This window comes from Erpetoichthys calabaricus, chromosome 1, assembly GCF_900747795.2.
Source record: "Erpetoichthys calabaricus chromosome 1, fErpCal1.3, whole genome shotgun sequence".
Lineage (NCBI taxonomy): Eukaryota > Metazoa > Chordata > Cladistia > Polypteriformes > Polypteridae > Erpetoichthys > Erpetoichthys calabaricus.
In genome coordinates, this window is record NC_041394.2 from 330,639,377 (window position 1) to 330,660,918 (window position 21,542).

General features: G+C 38.7%; 2 protein-coding genes across 3 annotated transcripts in view; one reads left to right on the top strand and one right to left on the bottom strand.

The window, feature by feature from the left end:
- The window catches only part of LOC114666644 (zinc finger protein OZF-like), a 31,660-nt gene extending 14,624 nt beyond the window's left edge, over positions 1 to 17,036 (bottom strand). The window contains exons 1-2 of one of the 2 annotated variants that reach the window (XM_028821584.2): positions 16,894 to 17,036; positions 13,626 to 13,668 (exon numbers count right to left, since the gene is read on the bottom strand). The gene's annotated coding sequence lies outside the window, so the exon portion shown is untranslated. The remainder of the gene's footprint in view (positions 1 to 13,625; positions 13,669 to 16,893) is intronic. The other variant, XM_028821591.2, reaches the window with a different exon arrangement.
- Positions 17,037 to 17,070: 34 nt separating this feature from the next.
- The window catches only part of LOC114666459 (zinc finger protein 721-like), a 72,384-nt gene continuing 67,912 nt past the window's right edge, over positions 17,071 to 21,542 (top strand). Inside the window, exons 1-2 of the mRNA XM_028821338.2 lie at positions 17,071 to 17,195; positions 19,599 to 20,118. Coding sequence (XP_028677171.2) covers positions 19,764 to 20,118 — 355 coding nt within the window. The 5' untranslated portion in view covers positions 17,071 to 17,195; positions 19,599 to 19,763. The remainder of the gene's footprint in view (positions 17,196 to 19,598; positions 20,119 to 21,542) is intronic.

A 21,542-nucleotide genomic window follows, 5' to 3' on the forward strand; every position in this document is an offset into this window, starting at 1 on the left:
TTTCCTCCTTTTTAAATAAAGAGAATCGATGTCCTGCAGCGGTGTAGCTGTTCCCTTCCTTCAACATATCCAAAACTTTTACCTTTTCTGCAATCATTTGCATCTTCTGTTGGTGCTTGGACACGGCCCCTGAAGCATTAGCACGTTAATGATGAATGAGTGAGATGAGACTTCCTGGTTAATGCAACACTCGTCGCTGAGCCAATCAGCAGCACACAGGAACTTAACTGCGTGCCCTGATTGGGTAGCTTCTCAGCAATCCGCCAATAGCATCTCTTGTATGAAATCAACTGGGCAAACCAAGTGAGGAAGCAAGTAAACAGACCCATTGTCCGCAGAAACCCGCGAAGCAGCGAAAAATCCGCGTTATGTATTTAGATATGCTTACATATAAAATCCGCAAAGTCGTGAATCCGCGAAAAGTGAACCGCGAAGTAGCGAGGGATTACTGTATTTTAAAATAACAGAAGGAATCCACTATACTACTTCCCTTTATAATTTAAAACACTTCTGTCATGTCGCCCCTTAAGCTCAATTTGCTTATTATAAAAGGATCTACTCCTGTCTTTCCTCACAGCTTGTATAACATAATGCTTCAGATATATTAGGAAGAGCATCACGTCTGGAAAGAAGACATTTTGAAAGATTGATTGATATCGGCTGCTTACCAAGTAAGCCTTACACACAGATTGATCATACAGTACAGTTAAACCAGTTGTGCATGCTCCTAAGCGAATTCCAGTACCTCTCAGGGTTAAAATGATGGAAGGACTGGAAAGTAACAGCAAAACACAGTGAACCGTCCGAGTGGGTTAATATTATGCTAACATTAGTCTCACCAAACAAAAGAAAACTCCACACAGACACAAGATTTGAACAAAACACTCATAAGATAGAATTTTCCACCCCCTATAAAAATCATTGCATGCATTAAAAATGCAGAATAGTTCTCAGTATTGGATGCCATTCAGAAATTCTGGCCAATCAATTTAAACTTGATGAATAGATCTCCTAGCTGTGCACTTCTAATACACCCACAGTCAGACATCATTTCTTATGTGTATCCTTTAATATTTCATCAACATTAAAAATCTTTCAGAGAGCTGGAGTACAAATAATAGAAGGACTGGATGGATTCAATTAAAATAATTAAGGAACTTACTGGTTTGGTGAGATTCTACAGAATAACATAATCAAACCACAAAAAAAATCTGTTAAAAACAGCAAGAAAATACAACTTGAAGCGTAGTAAATGTAAAATCAGAACAACGAAAATCAAAAACATATCAGACAGATAAACAGTTAGTACTTCATTTCTCTCAAAAGTTTTAATGGACTGAAAAAGGATGAAAATGAGAGCTACTGGACATGTGCCACTGCCGAACAAACAAAAACAAACTTGAGATTCATGGACATGATACTTTGTCAAAATTCATATCTAGCCTATCTTGAGATAAGAATACCAATATGAAAACTTTTGGAGAAATATAAGTGTTGCTCTGGGGAGCCTAACAAGTTTTGAGAATCTCAAGTAGACTGTCACCAATGCTCTTAACTTTATGATGTCAGTAAATATGTTAACACTGTATGGAGATTCCAGGCAAGAAGCAGTCATACTCTGTGAAAGACGGCCTGTAGCATACTGTGCACATAAAGAGCACTCACACTGTGTGATCAGGGATGAATAATTAGAAAAAACAAGTGCTTGAAGCACTATACAGTTGTGAAGAATTTAATAATAATAATAAGGCACTTTACATTTGTAGTAAACCTCAAAGTGCTACATAAAAAATTTAGACAGACACAACAAGATAAAAACAAAGATGAAACAATAATTAGAGGCAATTTTGTTTTCTCAGGTTCTCTGGTAGGGCATTCCAGAGCCGTGGAGCAGCAACTGCAAAGGCTCGGTCACCCATTGTACGAAGTTTGGTCATGGGGGCGAAGGCAGTAGGTATTTGTAAGACAAAGGTTTCTTGTATTGGACTGTAATATAAGAAGTTCCTTAAGGTATTGTGGAGCATTTTCATGGATACACTGGTGAGTGAGCAAACAGAGTTTGTATTCGATACGGAGATGGATAGGAAGCCAATGAAGTGACCGAAGAATTGGTGAAATATGTTAAAAAAAGATGCAGACAAATATATAAAAGAGAAAACTGGATTAGGAAAATGCTACAAAAAAATCTCTTTCATTAAATTAACATTGCAAGAGTAAAGCTTACTGCAGGGTGTTTTCCATTTAGACTAATTTTTCAAAGAAGTTGCTGCATTCACAAGCTATGGGAGTTTTCAGAATTCCCAATGGCGACATCTCACCCTCCTACTTTGCTTTGTCCTGGTAACTTTTTGTTCTTCCTTTAAACAAAAATGCAGTTCAAGCCAACACCGAGTGTCACACCAGGCCATGTTTTTGAAATCTGTTGCAAATCACACATTTTGTGCATTTAACCACTGTATAGCGTCAGGGCACACGTGCTTGAATTTCTTTGAGGGAATATTAGGATCACATTTTATTTAAACATCTCTTTAATAAAGGTAGAGAAAATCCTGCTACACCTTTCTACACAAAAACGTAGATAGAAGACTAAAATTATTTCCAGTTTTAACCCAATATGATGTAAGCTCAGAAATAAAAATATGCCGTTGATGCAGGTTTTTTGAAAGTGAAAAGATTCTAACCACAGGCTAACAAAAAAATTAAGAAAAAAACTAAACAGTATAAGGAAACCTATTTCTCAAATGCATTCTCTTATTGTAATGGACATGGTTCTCTGTCCATTTTCTAGCACGATTATGGAGTTCAGTAATGTGGGAAGCCAGTACCTAGTCCAGTATTATTACGTGTAAAGCAGGAATCATTTTTGAATGGATCACTAATAATAATACATTTATATAGCGCCTTTTCCATGCTCAAGACGCTCAACCACTTCACCATAAGGTGCATTTACACACACACTAATTTACAGTCACCAGTTAACCCAACCATCATGTTGGTGGGATGTGGGTGGAAAATCTACACAACACAATAAAAACGTATAAACACCATAGGTAGCAAATAAAGCGAGAGCAGTTTCTAGGCAAGTTTTAGTCCCTGTACTCTTAGACTGCCCACAAAAGTGACAACTCCTGAATGGAAAACACATGCATACCAAAGTTCTTCATTGACATGGTAAATTAAATGAGGTGGTCCAAAATTATCTAACCATTATTTGTTTGTTTTTTTTGTTTTTTTTTTTCAAAAACTGAAGCAACCTCCCATATTAACTAAGTTTATAAAATCCTTCCTGTTTGATGTTACATATTGCATACCTCTCCATTTAAAACCTGCTAAATCCAAACAGTGCAACTGTTTTATATTAATTAAAATGATTGGGCAAATGATTTTCAGGTAAAAAATAACTAAAAAAAAAAAAAAGTTAAAAAATAGACCTCATTTCCAATTAAGTAAGGTCCCCTATTATTAGTAACATTTATAGAAGCCAGAGACAATAAAATTCTACCTCAAACTTTTTGCCAAGCATTAATTACCGTCTTTCCTAAGAAAAAATAAGAACTTATTACAATGTGTAACATGCAGACCAATCTCAATTCTGAATAACAATGTTAAGATTCTCTCCAAAGTTCTAGCTAGAAGGATTGAGAAAGTACTTCTTCAGTAATATTATAAGACCAAACTGGATTTATTAAAGGCAGACACATAGCTTCCAATCTTTGATGCCCGTTTAATGTAATATATTCACCCATAAAGTCTACCACCCCAGAGGATGTTATCTTTGGGTGCAGAAAAAGCATACAATATGGTTTAATGGGACTAGCTTTTCACCACATTCCACAAATTTGGATTTGGCCCAAACATATGTGCAAGGACCAAACTACTGTATACCAGTCCAGAGGCTTCAATTTGTATTAATAACATCTTTTCAGACTACTTCAGACTAGAACGTGGTAGCTACTTGACAAGGATGCCCCCTGTCACCATTACTCTTTGCAATCACCATTGAGCCATTGGCTGTTCACTTTACAAACGCATCCGAGATAAAGGGGTGTTTATCAGAGAAGGATCTGAATAGAAAATATCACTGCATGCAGATGATATGGTACTATATGTAATATAATGTATCTTAAGGCTGCAATGATTAGTCGACATAATCGACAACGCCGACTACAAAAATCGTCAACGCGTCATAAACAGTACCTTCAATACAGTAGAGGCTCCAGTCACAAAGAACCACATTGGTTTTTGTAACTGCAATGCACTACATGAATGTCTGGGGGCAGTATCATTTGTTATTGTTTGTCAAGACTGCACATAGTCCTACCAACGAAGAACGAACGTTGGAGGAGAAGAAGAATGTAGAGGAAAATAAACATGGTTGCAATGGCCAGTTGGATAGAGGAGGGGGAAGGAGATGGAAAAAAATTGAGACAGAAACTTTCTAAAGTGTGGGAGCACTTCATCGAAAAAGAAAATAAAAAGTTGAATGCAGATTATGCAAAGCGGAGCTTTCTTTTCACAGCAGTACCACCGCGATGCATGAGCATCTGAAATGCAAGCACCCTGGAGCTGTGATGCTGCGGTCTCTTGAGAATTTGTGCTGGTGCTGTTAGTTAGTTAGGTCAGATCAGGAGGGGAGGGAGAGTGTGAACAAGACTGAGAAAATAAAAGTGAAAGAGCTAACTTTTACAAGTAACAAATTTACACCCGATCCGTTCGTTTTCAAATAATATTGCATTAGTGCGATGATGTTTTCTGATTGGTACTATTCAGGTCAAACAATGACTTCTTCAAAATGTCACATATATTTGTCTCTTTCTTTTTTTCCCGGTGCTGTGCACAGACACCATAAGGTGTGAGCTTATTCAGTGCTAGCAGGAGTACGCAGGTGGCCAGTTGCTTGTGCTATAACACGCTTGACCTGGCGGCGATCAAAGCACATGTACTGTGCAAGGCATGTACGTGGTCCACTGAGAAAAGAAGAGCGTTCATGGCTCACCTTGCAGAGGAACATTCTTTCCTCTGCATGTCCTGGAGTCCTGTGCAGACTGGGCAAGGTTCGGGGAAAAAAAAAAAAACTCGGTCACTGATTACAACTGCAAGAAGGTACGCGAATGAATATGAATAATATGAATAATGTTGCATCCATGTCACAATGTTTTCTGAAATGTACTATAAGGTCATAAAATGAATAATTCCAAACATCATATATACCTATGTCTCTGTTTTTCAGCTAATGTCTCTGTTTTCATACTAATTCAGCGTAAGCAGGAACATTCAATAAAAATGAATAAAAAAAAAATCAAGTGACAATGAGATATGAATAAGGCAGATTCACCGGCGTGTGTGTGTCAGCTTTAATCCATCCAGATCCGAGAATTTCCAGTTCGATTGTCTCAAAACACCACTCACATCTACAGTTATTCCCAGTTTCAGATAAAAAGTAACAGCGTCCGATCCCTGGGGTGGCAGTAGCATGTATCATGATCGTGACAGAAAGAACAAAAGTGAAAAAAAAAGGTAACTTTTACAAGTCCTATACATTTACAGTGGCTGTTACAGATGCAAATCAAATGTATGTGTTTATTGTATAATATTAACAATAAGAGCAACTCACTACTCAAAACGGTAAATATACGAGACAGTCAGGAACGAACCAGGGGACTCCTGATTATAAGTCGGCAATTCCTACCGCTGCGCCATGGAAGCTATTGTATCATCCTTGAACCTTTTGTGAAAGTGTTTATTTGATCTTTGCACTTCAGGCTTTACACATTATATAGTTTATGTCTACATTTTGTCATTTATTACTAAAATATGAAAAATGTTTGTTTTAACAATGTATTTTTGGTTAAGTTACATGCACTTTTTTTGTTTAAAGACTACGTGCACTTTAGTTTGTATTGTTTAATGTATTTCTTTTTTATTGTAATGGTCACACTAATATAAAAACATCTGATTATTTTCAAATTCATATGTTTCACATGGTTGTTATTTTAATTTGTTTATTAATTTTAATTGTCTTAATGCAGAGACATCAGGGTGACATTCACAGGTGGACAGACATGAGCAGATGAGGTAAGACATGCACTGGAGCCCAGAAAAGGATGTGCAACCACAGGTCGCAGGCTTCAAAATAGTCAGGCATGAAAGAATCGTGACTAATCAGGAAAAAAACTGAACAATTAGTCAACTACCAAAATAATCATTAGTTGCAGCCCTATTGTATATATAAATAAATTCTGCGCCTGCAGTACTAAGAGCACTAGCAGAATTTCAACAGATATCTGGACTCAAAATTGATTTCAATACAAGTGTGGTTTTTCAATGAACTTGTTGGATTGAACACCACCCCTTTTATTATCACAGATCAGTTTAAATATCTAGCAGTAAACATCACGAGTAAATATAAAGCGTTTTTTCAACAAAATTTTGCTGTCTGCATAGAAAACTGGTCTACCCTCCATCTCACTTTAGCAAGGAGAATCAACACTGTGAAGATGAATATCCTTTCCAAGCTTCTTTTTCTATTCCAGAGCATCCTTATCTACAGTGTATCTGGAAAATATTCACAGCGCATCACTTTTTCCACATTTTGTTGTGTTACAGCCTTAACCAAAATTGATTAAATTCATTTTTTCCTCAGAATTCTACACACAATACCCCATAATGACAACGTGAAAAACGTTTGTGAGATTTTTAAAAATTTATTAAAAAAAAAAAATTGAGAAAGCACATGTACATTAAGTATTCACAGCCTTTGCCATGAAGCTCAAAATTGAGCTCAGGTGCATCCTGTTTCCCCTGATCATCCTTGAGATGTTTCTGCAGCTTAATTGGAGTCCACATGTGGTAAATTCAGTTGACTGGACATGATTTGGAAAAGCATACACCTGTCTATACAAGGTCCCACAGTTGACAGTTTATGTCAGAGAACAAATCAAGCCTGAAGTCAAAGGAATTGTCTGCAGACCTCCAAGACAGGATTATCTCAAGGCACAAATCTGGGGAAGGTTACAGAAAAATTTCTGCTGCTTTGAAGGTCTCAATGAGCTCAGTGGCCTCCATCATCCGTAGGTGGAAGAAGTTCGAAACCACCAGGACTCTTTCTAGAGCTGAACAGCCATCTAAACTGAGCAATCGGGGGAGAAGGGCCTTAGTCAGGGAGGTGACCAAGAACCCGATGGTCACTCTGTCAAAGCTCCAGAGGTCCTCTGTGGAGAGAGGAGAACCTTCCAGAAGGACATCCATCTCTGCAGCAATCCACCAATCAGGCCTGTATTGTAGAGTGGCCAGACGGAAGCCACTCCTTAGTAAAAGGCACATGGCAGCCCGCCTGGAGATTGCCAAAAGGCACCTGAAGGACTCTCAGACCATGAGAAAGAAAATTCTCTGGTCTGATGAGACAAAGATTGAACTCTTTGGTGTGAATGCCAGGCGTCACGTTTGGAGGAAACCAGGCACCGCTCATCACCAGGCCAATACCATCCCTACAGTGAAGCATGGTGGTGGCAGCATCATGTTGTGGGGATGTTTTTCAGCAGCAGGGACTGGGAGACTAGTCAGGATAAAGGGAAAGATGACTGCAGCAATGTACAGAGACATCCTGGATGAAAACCTGCTCCAGAGCGCTCTTGACCTCAGACTGGGGCGACGGTTCATCTTTCAGCAGGACAACGACCCAAAGCACACAGCCGATATCAAAGGAGTGGCTTCAGGACAACTCTGTGAATGTCCTTGAGTGGCCCAGCCAGAGCCCAGACTTGAATCCGATTGAACATCTCTGGAGAGATGCGCACCGATGCTTCCCATCCAACCTGATGGAGCTTGAGAGGTGCTGCAAAGAGGAATGGGTGAAACTGGCCAAGGATAGGTGTGCCAAGCTTGTGGCATCATATTCAAAAAGAGGCTGTAATTGCTGCCAAAGGTGCATCGACAAAGTATTGACCAAAGGCTGTGAATACTTATGTACATGGGATTTCTCAGGTTTTTTTTTTTTTATTTTTAATAAATTTGCAAAAACCTCAAGTAAACTTTTTTCACGTTGTCATTATGGGGTGTTGTGTGTAGAATTCTGAGGAAAAAAAAGAATTTAATCCATTTTTGAAGAAGGCTGTAACATAACAAAATGTGGAAAAGTGATGCGCTGTGAATACTTTCCAGATGCACTGTACATTAGTAAATCATTTCTTAAGAAATTAGATTCAATCATAACCTCATTTATTTGGAATCTGAAACATCCACGCATCCATAGGGGGACCCTATGACGACCTAAAGCAGAAAGTGGCAAGGCATTACCTAACTTTCAGTTTTATTACTGAGCAGCAAATATACAAACTATTAAAACCTGGACATTGATACAAATACAATACAGTAATCCCTCGCTACTTTGCGGTTCACTTTTCGCGGATTCACGACTTCGCGGATTTTATATGTAAGCATATGTAAATTCATAACACGGATTTTTCGCTGCTTCGCGGGTTTCTGCAGACAATGGGTCTTTTTACTTGCTTCCTCAGTTGGTTCATATCATAGATTAAACAAAAAATACACGCAGAGCGGAGCTAATAAAAATAACTTAATTCCTGTTCCATATATCAATAACGCACATAGTATTCATCTCTGCTCCTCCGAAACATTGAATATGGCTCTATTAAATGTTAAAGCTTTAACTAACAAGACGTTTTTTATCAACGATCTTATTAGTGATAAAAAAATAGATTTTATTGCACTAAGTGAAACGTGGCTTAGCTCAGATGGCGCAGCTGTTTTAATCGAATCTGCGCCTCCGGATTATAGTTTTACTCGTGCTGATCGCCAAGGAAAGAGAGGTGGAGGGCTAGCAAACATTTACTCAAGCAGGTTAAAATGTAAAAATATCAGTTTTGGTAAATTCAAGTCTTTCGAGTATCTCGCCATTATTATTCAGGGAGATTCTCACGTTCTAGTATTATCCGTGTATAGACCTCCAAAATTCAACGCGTCTTTCTTTGAAGAATTCTCTGACTTGATGTCAATCTTAATTATGAACTATGACACACTCTTAATAGTCGGCGACTTTAATTTTCATATAGATAATCAATGTGACCAGAAAGTAAAAGAATTTATGAACCTCCTGGACTCTTTTGATTTGAGACAGCTCGTTAATCAGCCTACACATAAAGCAGGTCATACGTTAGACTTAGTAATTACTAAAGGGCTAAAAGTTGATATAAAGCAGGTCATTGATATTGGTCTATCAGACCATTTTCTTCTACTCTTTAATATAGAAATAATGATAGAAAACACTCATGAGAAGCATATTGTTAAAAAACGGTTCTTTGACTCATCAGCAGCTTTAAAACTTTCAAACATTCTAACCAATCAGTCCGTTTATAGTGCCAACTATAATAGCGAGGAGAATGTAAATAGTAAGGTGGAAAGATTTAATACTAAAGTGAGGGCTGCTGTTGACTTAGTTGCACCTGAAAAGACAGTTAAAAAATCTTCTAGCATTGTTATACCATGGAAGACCCAAAGAGTGTCTGATTTAAAGAGAACATGCCATAGAGCTGAGCGTAAATGGAGGAAAACTAAACTAACTATTGACTATGAAATATTAAAAGTTAAAATAACAGAATACAATAACACAGTCCGTCTTGAGAGGCGCTGCTATTTCTCTAAGCTTATAAATAACAATGCTAGTAATCCCAGAGTCTTATTTTCGACAATTGATCGTCTGTTAAACCCAGGTAACTCAAAGGAATGCCTCCTAAGTACTTCCAGTAAAACCTGTGAGGCTATCACTGTATTTTTCAATCAAAAAATTAATGATATTAGAAATAACATAGTATATCTCCCCAACACTAAGGATCCTCCTAAACCCCAGTACCCCATAATAAACAAATTAAAGTCTTTCACTAGGATAGATTTACCTGATTTACATAAAATAATTTCTCAAATAAAACCCTCCACCTGTGCCCTTGACCCAATACCAACAAATTTTTTCAAGAAGTATCGGGCGTGCTTATTGATAATGTTCTTGACATAGTAAATTCGTCATTAGATACGGGGGTCTTCCCAGACTGTCTTAAGACTGCGGTAGTTAAACCCCTACTTAAGAAAAATAATCTCGATCCCTCTGCTCTTGAAAATTATAGACCCATCTCTAACCTGCCTTTCTTAAGTAAAATTCTAGAGAAGGCAGTCATTATACAGTTAAATGAGCACCTCAATAAACATGCTATTCTTGATAAATTTCAGTCAGGTTTTAGAACAAATCACAGCACAGAAACTGCACTCGTTAAAGTAGTAAATGACTTGCGGGTAAATGCAGACAGAGGCCATTTATCTGTTCTCATCCTCTTAGATCTGAGTGCCGCATTTGACACCATTGATCATAATATTCTTAAGAATCGCCTTAGGCAATGGGTGGGCCTCTCTGGCAGTGTCTTAAATTGGTTTGAATCCTACCTGGCAGGGAGAAAATTCTTTGTTAGTTGTGGTAATTATAACTCAAAGACACATGATATTCTATATGGTGTTCCACAAGGCTCTATCCTGGGTCCACTGCTCTTCTCAATCTACATGCTTCCATTAGGTCAGATTATTTTAGGGCACAACGTGAGCTACCACAGCTATGCTGATGACACACAGCTGTATTTATCAATAGCACCTGATGACCCCAAATCTTTTGATTCGCTAACACAATGTCTAACTTGTATCTCAGAATGGATGAATAGTAACTTTCTCAAATTAAATAAAGAAAAAACCGAAATCTTAGTGATTGGCAATAATGGATACAATGAGGCTATTAGAAATAAACTGGATGCATTAGGGCGGCACGGTGGCGCAGTGGGTAGCGCTGCTGCCTCGCAGTTGGGAGATCTGGGGACCTGGGTTCGCTTCCCGGGTCCTCCCTGCGTGGAGTTTGCATGTTCTCCCCGTGTCTGCGTGGGTTTCCTCCGGGCGCTCCGGTTTCCTCCCACAGTCCAAAGACATGCAGGTTAGGTGGATTGGCGATTCTAAATTGGCCCTAGTGTGTGCTTGGTGTGTGGGTGTGTTTGTGTGTGTCCTGCGGTGGGTTGGCACCCTGCCCAGGATTGTTTCCTGCCTTGTGCCCTGTGTTGGCTGGGATTGGCTCCAGCAGACCCCCGTGACCCTGTGTTCGGATTCAGCGGGTTGGAAAATGGATGGATGGATGGATGCATTAGGATTAAAAGTCAAATCGGAGGTAAAAAGCTTAGGGGTAACCGTTGATTGTAATCTGAATTTTAAATCGCATATTAATCAGATCACTAGGACAGCATTTTTTCACCTAAGAAACATAGCAAAAGTTAGACCTCTTATATCATCGAAAGATGCAGAGAAATTAGTTCATGCGTTTGTTTTCAGTCGGCTAGATTACTGTAACGCACTCCTCTCAGGACTACCCAAAAAAGACATCAATCGTTTGCAACTAGTGCAGAATGCAGCTGCTAGAATCCTTACCAGGAAAAGAAAATCCGAACACATTTCTCCAGTTTTGATGTCACTACACTGGTTACCTGTGTCATTCAGAATTGACTTTAAAATTCTGCTTATGGTTTATAAAGCTTTAAATAATCTCGCCCCGGCTTATATATCGGAATGTCTGACACCTTATATTCCAAATCGTAACCTCAGATCCTCAACTGAGTGTCTCCTTAGAATTCCAAGAGCAAAACTTAAAAGAAGTGGTGAGGCGGCCTTCTGCTGTTATGCACCTAAAATCTGGAATAGCCTGCCAGTAGGAATTCGCCAGGCTAATACAGTGGAGCACTTTAAAAAACTACTGAAAACACATTTTAACATGGCCTTCTCATAACTTCACTGTAATTTAATCCTGATACTCTGTATATCTAATTCATTATAATAACTATTCATTCAAAATTCGTACTAACCCCTACTCTCTCTCTTGTTTCCTTTTCCGGTGTCCTGTTGGTGGTGGCGTGCGCCACCACCATCTACCCAAAGCACCATGATGTTCCAACAATAGATAGATGATGGATGGATTAAAAGCCATAAGTCTGTATGACCATCAGCATCAAGTGACTCCGTGAAAAACCCGAACTACCAAGAGGACTATTTCATTTATGTTAGGTAGAATGCCCAAAGGGGACTGGGCGGTCTCGTGGCCTGGAACCCCTACAGATTTTATTTTTTTCTCCAGCCTTCTGGAGTTTTTTTTTTTGTTTTTTCTGTCCACCCTGGCCATCGGACCTTACTCCTTTCTATGTTAATTAATGTTGTCTTATTTTAATTTCTTATTTTGTCTTTTATTTTTCTTCTCTTCATTATGTAAAGCACTTTGAGCTACTTTTTGTATGAAAATGTGCTATATAAATAAATGTTGTTGTTGTTGTTGTTGTTGTTGTTTGCCCAGTTGATTTCATACAAGAGATGCTATTGGTGGATGGCTGAGAAGCTACCCAATCAGAGCACGCAGTTAAGTTCCTGTGTGCTGCTGATTGGCTCAGCGACGGAGTGTTGCATTAACCAGGAAGTCTCATCTCACTTATTCATCATTAACGTGCTAATGCTTCAGGGGCCGTGTCCAAGCACCAACAGAAGATGCAAATGATTGCAGAAAAGGTAAAAGTTTTGGATATGTTGAAGGAAGGGAACAGCTACACCGCTGCAGGACATCGATTCTTTTTATTTAAAAAGGAGGAAAAGCATATAAGATCTACGGCCACAGTGTCCTTTAACCAGGGCGCAAAACGAGTTGCAAGTGGACGTGATAAGGCAGTACAAGTCTGGATGGAATCTGCTTTAGGAATCTTTGCAACAAGGTCGACGACATCATGACCGCCTACAAGCTGCTACGTGTACTTCGCTATACAGTAAGTGTAAACTTATCTACCGATTTCATATTGCTTAGCAGTTGTCCCTGTTTTTAATAGAGTAAATGGTGGGTTGTAAACAATACAGGGAGGGTTTAAAAACGTCCAAATACACGTTAAATAATTAAATAAATATAGTGTCCCTACTTCGCGGAAATTCAGTTATCGCGGTTGGCCTTGGAACCTATCTCCCGCGATAAGTGAGGGATTACTGTATATAAACACACACAAGCTTGGTCCACAATAGAAATAAAATCCTGCAGTACTTTATATTCCTTGCTTTGTACCCCAGTAAATTCTAGTCATCGCCAATATACTAACAACACAATTGAACTTCATTCACTCAAAATATGAAACCAATGTAGGAAGCAGTTCAAGTTAGAGAAGCTTCTATCTGTTACACCTCTACATTTTAACCACCTTTTTCCTCTCTCTCAAACTTGCAGAAATATTAATGTTTGCAAAATGTATGGGATTAACTCATTTAGAGGTTTGTACTCTAGGTAATGTCTTAGCATTTTACAAACAATTAAACTTTAGATTTAACTTCCCATCAATATAACTTTTCCACTGCTTTCAAATTAGAGTTTTGATTTTATGGAATGATACTTGCTTTTAATAAAATCAATTAAAAAAAAAAATATCTGTATCCATATGGAAAAAAAATGTATACTGAGACTAACAACAATCCACAAACCAATACAAAACAATAAAAAAAACAAGTTCTAGTGTAATGGTAAAGAATTCTTCTGAGATTACAAAGATATAATAAAGTCACATACATACCTCACACAAAATTCACACTGAAGATGCCTTCAGTCATGTACTCCTAAAAGAGGAGAAAGAAACTCGGCTGTGAGATGTATAAGAGATGAACTGGATTATACCTCAGCTACCAACAGCATGTAAGAGGAAAAACTAAAAAAAAAAAATCTGAAAAGATGATAGTAGAAGAATCCAAAATGTATTAAAGGATGTCACAGCGAGAGAAGTGCTATACCAAAACACTCATTTTAGGAGTACAGAATTGAAGGGTTTTATGTTGGTAAACTGAGAAAGATGCTTCATTTACATTAACACAAAAGACACTTATACCATCTAAATCCATTTTAACACTTGAGCCTGTTTCCTCACAGAGAAAAAAAAAAGTCAAGTTCGGAATAATATTTTAATATACAGTAGGCGGTCATTCTTGCCTCACAGCGCCAGGCTTTACATGGAGTCTGCATGTTTTCCCCACATACTTACGGGTTGATTGACATTAGAGTCAGTGAATTTACCCATTCAAAAACAGCCTCTTTTAGTATCATATTGTCAGCAAGAATGAGTGGCTCATCATGTTATTAAAAAAAAAAAAAAAAAAAAAGATTTTTGGCTTGTGGTGGTGCCTCAAACTGCTTTATTGCACACTTCATAATTTCATTTTAGGTGTTTTTTTTTTTGGTGTAAGACACGCCATGGAAAAGGAGGCGGGTCTTGTTCAGAAAGCAGTCTTAGCTCTTTCAAAAATCTAAGGCTTTTATTAGTAATACAATAAAGTGTAATTAGTATAGTTTAGGGTGGCATAGAACAGGTTGGCACGATGGCACAGTGGTAGCGCTACTGCCTCGCAGTAAGGAGACCTGGGTTCGCATCCTGGGTCTATTCAGCGTGAAGTTTGCATGTTCTCCCCATGTCTGCGTGGGTTTCCTCAGGGTGCTCCGGTTTCCTCCCACAGTCCAAAGACATGCAGGTTAGGTGCATTGGCGATCCTAGATTGTCCCTAGAGTATGCTTGGTCAGTGGGTGTGTGTGCCCTGCAGTGGGCTGGCACCCTACCCGGCATTTGTTCCTGCCTTGCGTATCATGTTGGTTGGGATTGGCTCCAGCAGACCCCCCGTGACCCTTTGTTAGGATATAGCAGGTCGGACAATGACTGACTGACTGTATAGTTCAGTACTGTTGCTTTGTGCACAAAATACAATGAACTCATATGTGCCCTTTTCACTCAGCGTGCATCTCACTTCTTTGACCATGTAAAATAACAAACAATGTAATGGATGGGGATAGTGGGGTTCAGGGTTGAGTTGTCGTTATTTTACCCAGCAAAAAAAAAGTATCCTTACCTCGAGAAAAATTGTACCGAGAGTCTATGATACATTTTTTTATCAAGTTTGCTTAAGCTATCAAAAGCATACCTAGATAGATAGATAGATAGATAGATAGATAGATAGATAGATAGATAGATAGATAGATAGATAGATAGATAGATAGATAGAGGATACTTTTTTAATCCCAAGGGGAAATTCACAAACTCCTCTTCTTCAACGCAGAAGGCATGTTTCGTAAGTTGAAACCTTAACTGCCTCAAAGTGAACATATTTAACTTTTAAGGCTTTATTCCGTCACTATGGACTTTTTATACCTTAAAGCCCAATTATACACTGTAAGAACAGACAAGGTATTTTTAAACTTATGTAAAAACGCTTAATTTTACAACACAATTTCAGGTGGCAAATCAGTACATACCATGTTTGTGAAAAAATAACGTCGACCTGAAAAATATCGAGCTTAGCATTTTAATCAATTCGCTATGTTTGCCCACATTCACATTACGAGCCAGAAATAACTCAAATCCGATTTTATACCTTAGGCATAAAGCATGTCCTCCAACTTGCAAGGAAATCTTGGGGGTTGGTGGCAGGCCTGGCACTCACACTGTTCCAGTGTGGTGCGGAGGTGTCACCCCTTGCACGGCTGCACTCGGGTCCCATTCTGGATGGTTCATCTTGTGGTGGAAACGCTGTAAAAGGAGCGCATGCACACCAACTAGCCCCTGCCCCCAAAAACACACTCTTAATGTGACAGAAACTTGATATTTTCAGGGCCGATCAGATTTTAGTAACTATTATATGTTGTCCTAGATCGAATAAATATACGATTCATGGCCATGCGACATGGATGAAAACGGTCAATCGGAATTCATGGTTTTTATTTGCTTATACGCACGGCTGAGCGGTGCAGTCATCAGCCAGCTTTGGCAGCGCAGCAAAACAACAATGGAGGAGAGCTAAGCTGCTACAATAGTTATGACCCCACCATCGCTGCCTATTTACTCGTCCCCAAATATCTCTTGGTGCAGCAGTAACTGCGAAAACAGCAAACGCTATCTTTCTGGGGGGGTTTTTCCGCCTTCTCGTCCTAATCATGTACAGCTGCCGAAATGTTGGCCGTCCTCCAGAGCAAAATGCGACGCGTACAGTAATTACCATCTCCTTCATCCTGTGGGTTTTACAACGAGTCGCCTCATTAAGTATGAAGTTTTTTGTTGTTGGTGACGTAGATAACTCGTGCACAAACATATCAAGGTGCGCATGCGTGTTATTTCGAGGACAGATACGTTCACACATTTAGATAAGGTCACTTGTACTGATGAACGTGAACCGTCAATATTGAGAAATCTGATCAAAAAATCGGTATTGAGCAGTGGGGTTTGTAATGTAAACGTTTCCTTTGAATAATATCCACAAACCCTGACCACTAGAAGCACGGACATTAACAAGTGAAGGCCACTGCGTGTCTGGGCAATTTACAAATCAAATTAAGATTCGATGTTGAGCGTGGCGGAGCAGGAAACACCCACAGTCAACACTCCTGTAACGACCAAACTGCAAGAGTGAAAAGGAAAAAAAAAAAAGATACCTGGCCTTATGGGTAAAGCACATATTAACAAAGCCGACCCCATCGTTCCCCCTGGGTCTGCCCTTTTAACCAGGCCAGTGGACACCACTTCCACGACCGCCCGGAGCGCTAGACCCTCCCTGAAGGCACTCACACTTAAAAGACAAAGAATCTCAGGAATCGGTAATACATTGTACATCTAAGACAAGTCAGTCCTATCACCTCGACCTTAACAGCCACGAAACTAAGTTAGTAGGAATAATCAAGAAGTAAACGATGCGCTATGGAGATACGAGTAAATAACGTGCGACAAGAATATCTCGATACAGACAGTGCAGTGCAACCCGGGGTCAATGTTTTCCTCTCTTTCTTTCTTATATGATATTAGAACTTACCTTTTATTTGTTGAGGGTTTGGTGCTTGAAGCCGAGTTCTCACGTAATCAAAACAGTTCTATCGAGAATGCTTCTATCCGCTAACTGAATGTTCGCGCGCCGTTGATACTCTACGTGAAGATTTGTAAGCTTCACACTCCACCGAAAAAAAGCAAAGCAATGACGTCATACATGCGACGGAAATAGAGAGCCATCACGTCGAGTCCTGAGTGTCCGCGGCGCGAACGTTGAATTGACACTGATTTGTCGCGTTGTGCGGGTCTGTTTGTTAGACTCACCCGGAGAAAAGAGAAAAAGCAAAGGTACATACTTACATAACATACGAATATGGCAGTATATTTGAAAAGGAGAGTGTGCGAGACGGACGGAGAAGGCGGTGCGTGGTTTTGAACAATGAACTTGAGATGCTGGAGACTGGAATTTAAGTCCGGATGTAGTGGATCGGCTGAGTTGGAATGAAGAATAAGTTAAGGGGTGGCTGGTAATGGTTGTACAGTGAAAACTGCGGAATATTTTATTGAGCCGTTGGAGTGGAGTTTGAGAGGTGTTAACAAGGAAAATGGGTAGTGGGGGAATCGAGTTAAAGGCATGCGAGTTGACTCTTACTCTGGGTCTGATAGAATGGTGATGATAGGCACCTTTTCTGATTGACGAAGTCAGTTCATGAATTAATTGGTAAGATTATGGTTGGAATTACACAATTCTATTAGAGTATTGATTAAATACGTTGATCATAATAGCAAAAAAAATGTTAAGACTAAGTACTCATGATGGAATTAAGATTATTTCTTCGAGCGATTTCTAAAGTAGGAGGTTTTATTTCAGGAGCTCCAGTGTGTGTTTCTAGGGAAGATATTACTGGCAAATTGAAAAGAGGTGAAATTATATTATCTAACAGACTGCAAACTTGGACAGCGCTGTTACATTTTTCAAATGAACTGTTACCATTGAAGGTGTATTTAGGAGGCGTTCGTCATTCAGTTAGATACTGTAAAATACCCCCCCCCCCCCCCCCGGGTCTTTTAAACGGCAGCTTATAGAGCACATAGCTGCCTTGTTGTAAACATAAAATAATGTTTGCAAAAAGTGGAAGAAGTCATGAATAGGGAAATCCACTTGGACAGAGGCAGTGGTGCTGTATGAATTATGTTTCTGGACTTCTCTAGCGCCTTCAACACCATCCAACCTTTGCTCCTTAGGGACAAGCTGACAGAGATGGGAGTAGATTCATACCTAGTGGCATGGATCGTGGACTATCTTAAAGACAGATCTCAGTATGTGCGTCTCGGGAACTGCAGGTCTGATATTGTGGTCAGCAACACAGGAGCGCTGAAGGGGACTGTACTTTCTCCGGTCCTGTTCAGCCTATATACATCGGACTTCCACTATAACTCAGAGTCCTGCCACAGGCACTGAGCAGGCTCCTGTCAATCATGGAGAATCCACTGTATCCACTAAACAGTATCATTTCCAGACAGAGGAGCAGCTTCAGCAACAGACTTCTGTCAATGTCCTGCTCTACTGATAGACTGAGGAGATCGTTCCTCCCCCACACTATGCATCTCTTCAGTTCCACCCGGGGTTTGGATAAACGTTAACATTATACAAAGTTACTGTCTGTTATACCTGCATTTTTATCACTCTTTAATATTGTTCTTAATCAGTATGCTGCTGCTGGAGTATGTGAATTTCCCCTTGGGATTAGTAAAGTATCTATCTATCTATCTATGTAAAGTATTGCAAATGTTGTGATTCACACAGCAGTAGTCCAGATGTAGACAAAAGTTAAAAATCACAAAATGTTAGAGATGGTACAAAGAGTAAGTTTTGTCCCAGTGAAATGGTTTCAAGAAGCACTTCATAATTTAGTGAATAAGACTGGACAAAAGATTAATCTAGTATGATAAGAATCAAGTGATATATTGATTAAGTTGTCAGGCTTTGTGTGCAGTAGTCAGTTGTGGAAAGAACCTCAGACAGAATAAATGTGGAAACATTGTGTTTAAACCTGTTAGGTGGGACTGCCAAGCAAATAAGTAAACTTCTATGAAGAGAGGATTTCAGAAATGATGGTAAAGGGGATGGGTACTTAGTGGTTAGTGAATCTTCATAAAGAAATGTGCCTTGATTTTTTACATTAAGCCATACATTTTGGAATGCTTGAAGCTTTTTAGCAAATGGACAAGACAAAAAAAGCGTTTGAACCGAATAATCTTGTAGACATTGTTAGTGTGCAGGAAACATGGTTACAAGGACACTCAACTTTTAAGATTATACGAAATAAGATTATAAGATTTTAAGTTGTTAGAAATTGCATAAATTCAGGTGTAGTTGATGGATGTACAATCTTTGTAAGAGAAGAAATGGCTTATTATGTTGTTTTTAACCCTGAAAAATATGATCCTGAAATAAAAGGTTTGTTTACTAAACTGCTAATACAGGAAGAGTCCAGGAGTTCCTTTTTCACAATATTACTATTTATAGAAAATATTTTAATGCAGTGTATACTGTAAATCTACTCTTGAAATCTTAGCATCTGACTTAAAGTATATCGCACTCCCATTTTAGACTTTGTCAGTCTATCCTTGACTTTTTCAGAATGAAATGTTACTGAAATACAGAGAGCTGATAAAGGTGTTGACTCAGATATTCTCAATGTTTTTTGATGCAATTTTGAGTAAATTTTCTTTTTGCTTTTTTTACAGAGAAAAAAAGAACCTGTCATTTCTACTAATGAATATGCAATATGGAAGAGACATGCTTGGATTTACAGACATTTTCTGTGAAGACAAGTAGGTTCAGAAGAGAATTGTAATAATAGGAAAGGGGACAATTCTATACTATGTAGTGACATCCTTTTCATATATGCCATGGAGAAGTATTTGGACATAAAGGAAGAGGATGTCGAAGGAGAGTCTGTGCACCAAAAGCAAGAGAGTCTAGACATTAAGGAGGAGCTGAGTGACTTGTGGCCAATAGACATTAAAGAAGAATTGGGGTCAACATGTCATAGCGGTGGTATACACAAGTATGACATTTTATGCTTTATTAAAGAAGAAGACCTTAAATCAGAGTCTGCCTCTCAGTGTGAGTGTTCAGATGAAGCAATGCCTGGAATAGGCTTCACTTCTAGTGGGGACATCACACCACAGAATCATTCTGTCCATGTGAAGTCTGAAGTGAAAAGGACTGACCGAGAATACTGTTCAAATTATTCTGGGAAAGGTAAGTGCTAGTATAGCACAGTGTAAAGCCAAGGTCGGATTTAATGTACCTACTGGTTACTCTCTTGGTTTTTACTGAGCTTGGAAATACATGCTTTACAACAGTAATATAAACCATAAGTTTTGAGTTTAAAAATGTAATTTATCATTATGTGAAATTTACCCATAATCCTCCTAGTCTGGTGACAGGCTTTTCTTTTTCTTTTGAAATGGCTAGGAGTGAATTAATATAGTGTTACATGGAAAACTATAAGCTATAGTTTTAGACCTCTGAACAGGTCTGAATACTATAGTAGAAATAACACTTAAAAATTATTGAAAAGGAAGAGGGGGGGAACTGCCAAAGCTCCTGGACCAAATGAACATGACTATTAGTTGTTTAGTTTAATAAATAAAAGTGGTTATGAAACCTGGCGTTACTTGGGTGTCATTTCAGAACTTCTCTGCAAATCTTACTTTACACTCTTCTTTTATGTGTGCTACCCTCAGAGGTGTCAAAAGGAACTTTTTTTTTCTCCTCTTTCCTACATAGTGGTGCCTCGTACTTCAAATGATTTTAACTTTGAACTTTCCAGAGTTCAAACGCTAAATTCAATAGAGATTTGATCCAGATTTTGAACAAAGTTTCTAGATTTGAACTGCATGCACAGTGAAAAAATTAAGCAACAGATGGCACTTCGGCAGCAAGCATAAATGTCATCTGTTGTGCGCCTAATTCGTCTCTTGCACTCGCTGTGAAAGCATCTCTTGTGTTCATATATTTGTAGCTCATATGTTTTCAGTGCTTTTTTGCTTCATTTTTGGTGTGTTTGGGTACTGTATAACCCTTATCTATTAATTATGGTATTCAAGAAGAGTGTTGAAGCATCAACGCCTAAGAGGAAGGTTGTAGTATCGATGATTGAAGAGAAAAAGGAACTTACCACGAAGTTCAGTTATTCAGCCTATTTATGGAAGGTGACTCGCCTTCCAAACTGTAACCTTTCTCTTCCTCTACACCAGCCACACGAGGCATCACCACTCCTCATTAAGGTACAGTAAATGCAATTTCCATTTTATTATACAGTATTTACGTATTTTATTGGTTTCATATTTTAATTTATTATCTAGGGCATTTAACTGTTATTTTTACCTTAAATTAGGTGTATTTGCTGTTTAAGTTTATTGGAATGAGTATTGTTTCGGGTCTGCAAACAGATTAATTCACTTTCCATTATTTCTAATAGAGAAAATTGATTCGGACTTGGAAAAATTCAGAACAATTCAATTGAACAATTCAAATGGCCTTCTGAAATGAGTTAAGTTTGCAGTACAAGGCACCACTGTATAAAGAAATAACATGTGGAGGTTGATAGGTCAATTGATTTGGCTCCTGTATTTCATCCATCATGTGTCTGAAGTCCAAATATTAACATTTTTTTGCAG